This window comes from Condylostylus longicornis, unplaced genomic scaffold, assembly GCF_029603195.1.
Source record: "Condylostylus longicornis isolate FDR11 unplaced genomic scaffold, ASM2960319v2 ptg000049l, whole genome shotgun sequence".
In the NCBI taxonomy this organism is placed as follows: Eukaryota; Metazoa; Arthropoda; class Insecta; order Diptera; family Dolichopodidae; genus Condylostylus; species Condylostylus longicornis.
The window spans coordinates 3807738-3818322 of NW_026578018.1; the positions used below are offsets into that span (position 1 = coordinate 3807738).

The 10585-nt window shown below is 24.2% G+C and overlaps 1 protein-coding gene across 4 annotated transcripts; it reads right to left on the minus strand.

Moving 5' to 3' along the window:
• Positions 1-1507: 1507 nt before the first annotated feature.
• Positions 1508-6224, minus strand: LOC129611401 (serine/arginine repetitive matrix protein 2-like). 4 transcript variants are annotated; one of them, XM_055524541.1, is made up of 6 exons: positions 5720-6224; positions 3790-3895; positions 3611-3701; positions 3176-3537; positions 2177-3087; positions 1508-1645 (listed from the first exon to the last, which is right to left on the minus strand). In XM_055524541.1, exons 1-6 carry the CDS (start codon positions 5782-5784, stop codon positions 1528-1530), a joined length of 1653 nt encoding a protein of 550 aa, XP_055380516.1. In that variant the 5' UTR covers positions 5785-6224; the 3' UTR covers positions 1508-1527. The 4 variants fall into 4 exon arrangements, with proteins under 4 accessions (XP_055380516.1, XP_055380515.1, XP_055380514.1 ...); XM_055524540.1 differs by having other exon boundaries at positions 3790-3910; XM_055524539.1 differs by having other exon boundaries at positions 5699-6224.
• Between the last annotated feature and the right edge of the window lie 4361 nt (positions 6225-10585).

A 10585-nucleotide genomic window follows, 5' to 3' on the forward strand; every position in this document is an offset into this window, starting at 1 on the left:
TTTTTTCTTCATATATTTTCTCATTTCTTGTTTTTTTTTTGTTTGTTTTTGCAGTATGACTTTACTTATTTACCCCTTTTATATATAAGATTTCTATTGTTTTTATTTCTTGATTTCCATTTTCTCTCTACTTTCATTGAGTGTTATGGTATAACTTTTAAGATATTTTCTCGCCTACGAAAACAAAAACATACACAAAAATTTAAAGAAAGCCTTTTTGTATTTTATATTAAAAAAAATATTGTTTTCTTAACATACATTCACACTTACGTGATTACATAGACGTGTTAGCGTTGTTTTTGCGATTTTCTTATTGTAATAGAAATTTTCATTTTCATGTTAGTAGTAGGAAAAATTTTTTCCTTTAAAAAATACATTTTTAAGGGTCAATAGAGCATTCTCATACAAGGATTTTTCAGGAAGGCCAACGAAACATTATAAAAGAAAAAAAATATGCTCAATTGGGTTAATGGTACAAAAACAAAAATTAAACGAGGAAGTGGAAATTGTTAATATTTTTTTACGCTAAAACTTTTAAAAAAAACTTTAAAGTAATTTCTCTATTCTATGAAATTTTGTACTTTATGAAGCCAAGGATTTTGTATAATGATTTTTCTTAAAAGAACAATATGCCATATAGCTAGCTACATTAAAAAAAACTTCATTTTTCACTGCAGTTTTAATATGGTTAAAGTTACTGTTAATAAACACGAGAGAGAATTAAATTTATAGAAAAAAAAAACAGAAATTTTCTAAAGCCATTTTAGAGTTCACCTTCACAAGTTATAACATGTACTATGTGCACTTTATTGAAAAGTCAAGTTTGGCGGTTTGTAAAATTTATACAAAATAGGGTTTCTCTTACCCTGACACAATTTATTGTAGAATGCTTAAGTGCAATATATGGAAGATTCATTTCCGCAACTGATTTTCAGTACAAATAAAAAATTTCAATTGATTGATTTTTCTTCCTTGCTAATCTAAATTAAATTCAATAGCAAGTGATTACTTGATTACTAGTTATACACGCGAACGCAATAGGAGAAACCCCATGAATGTATAAGGTTTATTTTCCAATTCAATGATATATGTAGTAAAAAAATATCGAGGAATTCATAATAATTATCAGCTATTGCATGCACTTTTCAATTGAATTCAATCTATAAAAGGCTCATTAATTAAGGAACTGAACCAATTTATTTTAGTTCAAATAATTTTGATTTCTTAGACGTTGTACTCCTTAGAGATTTTCTTTTATCTTATTTAAGCCTATTATGGTTGAACAAAATAATAGAATTGTTCAACGAGAATATTTTTAAACGATTAAAAATTTATATGAAAAGTTTTCATACTTAGCATTTTTACTTCCTTGAAGAGATTCTTAAATTATTTCAAAACTATTAAACAATTTTCTTTTTATAAAAAAAAAAAATTTTATGCTTAAAATATAGTTTTTAAATTTTAATTAAAATTTTGTAATTTTGAAAATAATTTCAATATTAAATAATATAAAAGATCTGATATAAATCAACATGACTTACCTGTTTGAGTGCTTGAATCAAAAAAAGTACTTGTTGTTTCAATTGTCATTGTACCAATAGTACCATCAATAATTTGAGCACAAGAATCTCTTCGTCCTCTATATCTAGTAAAATAGAAAATTAAAATTTTAGTACATAATGTTAAACTATAAAATTGGTGTAAAAATTTTTCCACTACTACTGGCTACCAATAAAACAAAAAACAAAATTTCATTTGATTTATGGGTATAATTTTAAGAAGAAATCATTGCCATTTTAATATTGATTAGAATTAATTTTTAATAAACTTGTTTTAAATTTTACTCTTCTATCCTCCAAAAACAAGGTCTATCGAAATCTGGTTTCAATTAGCTTTTATTTTATATTTCCATTTTTAGCTTTTAATAATTTTTTTCCCACACAATTGCTTGGGAGGTAAAGTAGTGTCTTTGAAAAAGATTAATAATTAATTTTCAAGAGGACTTTATTTTTATTATATGAGAAAGTACTTCAAGAAAAATGTAATTTTTTACTTGACACAATATTCAAAGTATACCACACGAAAAATATTTGCCAATTAAATACCAAAACAATAGTCTTTGGACTTGTTTTTATAAAATGAACTTATATATGCTTATTTTTAAAATAAAGCTTACCTGCAAACATCATCACTTTGTGAACTTTGTCTACGAAAATTTCTACAACGTATCATTTCTTCAGTTGTTGATTGTCTTCGAAAACCGCGTGCAATTAAAATTTCTTCTGTAGTTGATTGTCTTCGCACGGCACTTGGTCGACCAGATGATTCACGATTATTTTCACCTCTATCTGGTGGAGGTCTTGCACATGGACTTGGATCACGTGATGAACAACAACTACTTGAATCTGGTGTTCTTGATCCACCATGACCAGCAGATGATGATTGTCTTCTTGTACGTCTACTACGTCTTGGACTAGTTTCACGTTCATGACTACGATCTGGAGAAAGATGTGAACGTGAATCACGTCGACCACGCGAAGCGCTATCAGGACTTAAACTATCACGACGTGCTTTTCTTTCAAAATCTTCTGGTGGATCTGGACTTAATGCTGGCTGACTACCACGTCTACCATTACCACCGGGAAAACATGATTCATCGTATGCTGTTGCTTGGCGTTGTAATCTTTGCAGACGCGGTGTTTTTTCAGGACTTACAACTTTTGAGTCACGACGATTTAAACGCCCACATTGAGTTGTTGAATCTCGTCGAGCCTTTGGTGCAGTTGGGCTAGTTGCAGGTGGTGTTACAGAACTAGTAATTATTGTCGGTGGGGGTAAAGCTTGACAAGCTGAATCTATTTGTGCTGATGCAGAAATCGGTATAACAGGATTTGAATCAGATGCTGTAGAACTAGTAGATGGACGTTGTTCAGTACGAAAATTTGGAAAATCTGGAGCTGCAAGTGAATCTCGTCGCTTTTTTGTTGCTGCATTCACCATTTTTGGTGGTGGAGGAGTTGTTGGACGACCAGCTATTGAATCCCGCCGACCGGAACGATAACTATCTCCAGAACCTCGGCGTGACCCCTAATATTGATGAATGACAATAAAGTCAGTATTTAATAAAATAAAATTTTTCTGGATTTTAAAATATTGCGTGGAAGAAAAATCTTACATTTCTTGTACATTCAGCTGATGTACTAGTTTCCTCACGGTCTCTTTCAGCAGGACTAGTTGATTCTCTACGATTCCATTGTCTTGCAAATTCTGAAGTATGAGACTCACGTCGAGACTTCATACTTCTAATACCAGAGTCACAACTTGATTCTCGTCTCTTTTTTGTTGGAGCTGCAACTGTTGAAGTAGTACCAGTGCCAGCATCTGCTGTTGATTTTGCCCATGGTAAACTTCTTGCTAAATCTGCTAAAGTTTCACGACGATTTAAAGGTGGTTTATTTCGTTTCGAGCCACCACCGCTCCATTCTCTCAAAATATCAGTTAATTGTGCTAGGGAGCTTCTCCTGCGTCTTGTTGCACCTACCGGAATTCATATAAAATATTTATTATTAAAATTAAAATATTTTTCGTTTTTCACTTCAGAAACATATACCTGGAGGTGGAGATGTACTAGGAGGAGTAATTATTTGTGCAGCAGAATCTCTTCTACCTCCTAAACGTTGCCGGATAGTTGACTCTTCCAGCTGAAAGGAAATCGTGTGTAAATTTTTAAATAATAATAATTTTTTATTTTGTTTATTGAATAAAATTTTTTAGAAAACTTCAAATTACCTGTTCTCTGACAAGATCATCCCAACCATTTCCACCTTGCCAAACTAATCCAACTTGATGGGACATTATTGGTAAATTGCAAACAAAGCATATTGACGTCATTGTCCTGGAAATTTTTAAACTTTATATTAAATTAGATAGTTGTCTTCAACAGATTTTTGTTCTAGGTAATAAAAATTTATATTGAAGCAATGCAGCTATTTAGAACGCAAAATAAGACCACATACGTTTAAAATAACCACCAATAGTTAAAAAATAAGCATGCAAAATTTCTTTTTACATAAATGCAAATGAAAATTATCGCACATTTATCAATTGAGTGTTGAAATTTCAAGTAAAAGAGATTACTCTTTCACTTCTTATTTCAAAAAATTTTTAATTTATAAACGGAATTGTTAATTTTTAAACGCCACTCAGTTGACAACGTGTTAATAAAACATAATAACATTTTTTGTACATATCTACAGTAACGGTTAAATTTTAAATATTTGTAATTTAGTCGATAATGTAGTGTGATTTTTATTGTAAATGCCAAACAAAAAGCGTTGTAAAAATTTGTTACAAAAAAATTATATGACTGTGTTCTTTTTAAAGTTATATAACACTGCAAGCATTCAATATCTTCAATTACATAAAGCTTTGTATAGGATTAGTTAAGAAAAATTAATTTCAAACACATTTTCTACGGTAGATGGCGCTTCAATATTAAGTCAAAAATAAATATTGGATCCTTGTTATTTTAAATTAATACAGATTAGCTTTCATTATAATTATTATGTAGATAATATTATGAACATATATATTATTTATATTGTCATATAGATTTCTATATAACAGAATTGCTTCCATTTTTTATTAATTGCATACCAATAATTATAATACAAAAGTGTTATATTATTAATATTATATTACTATATCCTTAAAACGAACACAACCATTGTATAAACTACCTAAGGTATATTATGTTACGTGCATACTGTTATATTCTGTATATTATTATGTACATATGTATAACATAAATGTATTGAATTATAATATATTTATTTGTGTACACTAAAATTACTAAAATTATGTTATATTTAAACGAGTAACAAAGCTTTACGTACGATACAAGGAATATATCAAAATAGAAAAAATATTAGTAAAGACCTGAACATTATGTTTTTCTTAAAATTTTAATCTTACTAATTACATAATCTCTTGTTAAAATTCCTGTCACAGTAAGGCAAAACTGGCTCTAATATCGAATATAAATGGTTTCGATTAAATTAAATTTAAAAATTTCAAATATTATTTGCGAATACGCGAAAACTAATCATGTTTTTTTTTTGTATATGAAAAATTTTGGTTTTTGTCACGAATAACTGTTATATTCTTTGTATCGCCGAAATAGAAAAATGTAATAAAATATTTAGTACTAAAGCGATTATAATGTTATAAATAAAATATAAGCTGTTATACACTGTTATAACTGTTATAATAAAGCATAATAATTTTGTTATAGTTTTTAATTTTCCTTGAAAATTACAAAAAAAAAGAGCAAACAAAAAGTATAAAAGCATTTTGTGAGAAGAAAAAAAGCTTTGAAAAACATTTTTTGTTTTTTTTTTCCTTAATAAAGCTTAAAAAATTTTTTTCTTGTTTTTGTTTTTTTGTTTTAGTACAGAAAAAGTTTTTTTCTTTTTTGTATCCTTTTTCATATGAAAAACTTTTTCATTATTTTTAATGTTCGTTTATTTTTGTGTTTAATAATATTTTTTTTTTTTACCAGATTGCCAATGAAAATTTAAAAATTTTGCCAATAAAAAGTATAAATAAAAATTATAAAATTAAAAAGCTTTTTTTATTTGTACGTAAATATAAAAAAAAAATCTATATAGATAGAAAATAAGTTAAAGAGGAGAATAACTTTTTATCCTGTTTTCCTAACTTTTTTCGTATATTGGTTGTTGTTGGTTGGACGTCCATTGACCTGTACTGCCGAAGTTTTGCCATTTTTCATATCTGATGTTTTTCTGTTTACTTTAAAATCTTCTTGTCGCAATTCACAAATAATTTTTTTTTTTTTTTTCGAATCAAAAGAATCAAAAGCAAAAACGGAGGCTTTCTTAAATAAATATTATGTTTGATTTTGTTTTTTTCCTGCTGAACTGTTATACTATTATTTTTGTTTACAATTGTTGTTGCTTTAGTTTTAATTATTACGATTATTACTGCTTAATTAATTAATTAAAAATATGGTTGATTTAATTAAAAATTAAATTATATTTAAATTGTTTCTATTGCGTTTAAAGTGTCCGTTTTATTTTCTTTATTAAAAACCCAGTATTAGCAAGTAAAACAAAAAAAAATTTAAAAATATATAAGATTTATCCTTTTTATAATTAAATAAATTAATTAAGAATTTTTGGCGGCGTTTATTAAAAAATAAATAACGGTTTAAAATTTTCTTTTGATTTTATTTAAATTAATACCGTTATTTGCCACTTCTTATATAAAATTCATTCATTATCAAATATAATAATATCTTTTTGTTTGCATATTTTTCGGGGATTATAATATTTTTACTTTAATATTTTTATATTTTATTATCATTTTTTTTTTTTTGTGTTGTAAAATAATAAAATAATAATATGAAATAATTTAATTTTATATTTTTAATTTATAAAGACACTATTAATATTCTTATTTTTTCAATATTAATTAAAATACACAAACATTATGCATTAATATAATAATTATTATAAAACGTATATATATATATATATATATACATTAATAAATAATATATATACATTAAAAATTCTTTTATACAATTAAATACTATATTTTACACATTTATAATAATATAATTTTTTTTAAAAAACTCAAATAGACGATAATTATAATATTAAATTTTTACTATATAGTTTTATAATATAAAATTAAATGTGATCCGATTTTTGATTCTGTTCTTGATTTCATTAATATTATTACAGAATGATATTTTAATTAATATAACGTGAATTCAGAAAAAAAAAAAATTTTTATTTATACAAAATCGTTAGTTGGAATTTTTGAAGACGTGCATCTTTTTTTTTTTTTTTGTATTTGAAGGTATCGACAACATTTAAAATATTTATTATTATTTTATAGTTATCTATATATACTTTTCTGTAAAAAAAAAAATAAAAGAAATTTTTTTAACATTTATAAAAAAAATCAAAAACAATTAATTAATTATAAACATCAATAACATTTTATTATTTTTAAAAATATAATAATTAATATATTATTTGTAAATAATAATTTTTTAATAATTAAATAAATCAAAATAATTATATAATTTAAAATAATGAAAAATAAAGAAATAATAAAGGAATACTTTCAAATCTAGAACTCAAAAAATATCAACAAAAATATTTTAATTTAATTTTGGGGTTAAATTTTTATATTTTACAAGGGAATAATAGTTATAATTAAATAGAAATAATTCATACTAAACTAATAAACATTTATATATTTTTATAACAATTGAACTTCTGATAATTTAAATAATGTATAACAATATACAAGAAAAAATACTACTGATTTTATATCTAATTTTATTTGAATTAGTCCTAATTTTAAAATAAATACATTAAATTCGTAAGCGATTCGAGAAATCTCATTTATTAAATGCAATAAAAAACTGTACTATTACGAAATTTATAGGGCTAATAAGGTTCATGAAGAGAATGTCATTATTCATGAATTTGCTCCAGTTGATATTATAATTCACGAAGCAAATAAAATTATTTCGAAAGAAATTTCAAATGTAATTTGTATCTGACAATAGAAGTAATTTTTATAACTTTGTTGTTATTTTGAGTTGATAAGGCTTAATGGAACCATTGTTATGAAAATCGTTATTAAATCGTATTGATTTAATATATATTTTTTAATAAGATGATTACTTTGTTATAAAAGAACAATCTCTTATTAACATTATTCTAATCTTATTACTACTAAAGCATTCCAAAAAAAAAATAATTAGCTGTTTTTAATAATTTCCATTTTCAAATAAATTTCTTAATACCAACTTTGTTTGCTTGCGATGGTTTTCGAAAGTTGTTGTAAATTCTCGCAATTTTACTCAGGTAATTTGAGCTATTAATAACCAATTTGAAATAAATATATTTTTATGCATAAATATTTTTTTAAATATTATGTTAATCTTACAAATATACTCACACGCAATTTAGTCCCTGATTTTTACCATTTTATTTTTAGTATTGCTAATTTTTGCATTAAACACGATTTGATTAGAAATTTTAAAAAATAATTATGATCAATTTTAAAATTTTTTCTGAAAAGAAGTAAATACATAGTTACAAGTGTCTATTCTCTTCACTGTATTCAAAATTTAAAAATTACAAATCTACAACTATATGAACAAATTATATTTGATATATGTAAATTTATTCTGTTTCGTAATAAACGAATATTATTTCTAAAATTTGCAATAATTAGACTTGAATATTTTAACTAAGAAATTATTTTGTAAAATTATTCAATTAAATTATTTATTCTAAAATCGACTCTCCTGGGTATAACTACTAAATTCAAATTCATGAAATGTCTAGTCAATAAGAAAAATTCAATTTAAAATAAAATTTTATTACATTATTATATAGAATATAACCTATTGTTTTCTTAATAATTCTTAATAATTATAATTCTTTAATTATTTAAATAATAATTTTCATAAATATTTAATTTGCAGGATCTTATAACTACACTAATTAAATTCCATTATGGTAAACAAATTAAATTTTATTAAAAGATTATCAAAACTAAAATAATTATTATGAAAATATTTATTAAAAATATTTAAAAAATTTTCAGAATTTTTTTTTTCTATTTTTTTAAATATTTTTCAAAAATTTCTCTAACATTCTGTACATAAAAGAAAAATATTTTTTTTATAAAATTATGAGATTTTAACAAATTAAATCAAATGACCTTATAATTTCAGTTTAATTTACAGAAAAAAAAATTTTTTCTTAAAATTCTAAAATATTATTCTTATAAATTTTCTATTGAAATTTTACTTGAATCCCATAAAAATATGGAAGAAAATATTAATTCTTTAGTAAATCAAAATAGTTTGAGATCAAGGTTTTGTAATTAAAATGTTAAAGGACCTAGCTACATATAGAGAAAATAATTTTATTAATAATAATACAATAGAGTAATAATAAAAGATTATATAAATTAAATCCGATTAATACTTTACAAATATATTTAGAAATTAATCCATAACAACTAAATTTAGATTTCCTACGTTTTTTATGTTACTTAAGAAATTTGTTTGCAAATTGATACAATGGAATGTGAGTGCATGTAATGTTAAGTAAATGCACTTATGGTGCAAAAAGCAATATACAAAAATATTAAAATATTCGTGGAAGTTTTGAGGAAATTTTTGAAAATTAAATTTCTTTTAATAATTTTATTCTTATAATTTAGAACATTGAAGTTGGTATAACACTTCGTGATTATTGAAGCAAAATAGTTTTGACTCTCAAAAACTAAGGAATAACTTTACAAAAATAATATTCCAGGTTCAAGTGTTTTTAGAAGCGCATTTAGGTGTTACTTCTCTTTAAGTATTTCATATATTAGAAAAGCTAACAAGCCTGGTTTTTGAGGCCCTATGCTCCCGAGGGGGGCTGGAGCAGCCAAAAAAAAAGGGAATATTATTAATACTAGTCTCAGTTTCAAGAAATAAGACCTCGAACAAAGCAGGTATTTGCATAATTAATGGAACAAGTGTCAGCTCCATAGTCTTTCCAATGATTAGGGTCGTCGAGCTCGCTCTTTTCCTCCAATTTTATTGCTATACACCAAAAATTTCTTTATATTATATATATTTATATATACGCGTATACAAACAATAATATTACAATAGATAAATATATTTACTCCACTTTACTAATTATTTTATTCATCTGAAAAAATTCAAAGATTGTTTACAAGATAAAGCAAAATAATATCAACATTTCATTATCAAAAAGTTTCTTCTTCTCTCATATATACCTAACAAATTATTGAAGTTTTATTTTTTAATAACTTTCTTCTTTGATTCTTTTAATACTGTTCGTAAATCCTTTATCTTAACTTTATTTTCTAAATTAACACATTAGCTAATTTTGTTTTTTTAGGTAAATTATAGTATTAACAACAGCACTGTTTTTGTTCCTATAAGTTTATCTATAAGAATCTATTAATATTTTACATTAGAGAAGGGTTTCTAAAAACACCTTTATCTTATAAAAACTCATGTGCGAATATTTTTTTTATGAAACATTCCATATGAGTAATATTACGTATGTATACGCCTTTCTACTCTTCTATATAAAATTTAAATAAAAAATTTTCTTAGAGTTAGGTATAAATAATATTTTGGAAGATTATAAATTTTTAAATTATTATATAAGAAGTTTTCAACAAAAAAAAAGCAAATACTTAGATTTTATATTTCTTAGAATTTCTTGAAATTTTTCTTTTAACTTTTTATAGAAGAATATGTTTTTATGCGTAAAACTTGGTCCCATTTCAAAATATACACATAAAATAACAAAACAAGTAAGAGTAACAAGGTGAATGAATGATTTCCTCTTTCCCCGTATCATCTTTTGGCACTGATTCTGATAATTTTTCTTTCAATTTTGTATAGTGATAATTAATAAGATTATAAATTTTTTTTTTGGGAAAAATTATAAAATGAAAATAAGAACAGAACAGGGTGTTGAATGTGATTCTTTGTGATTGA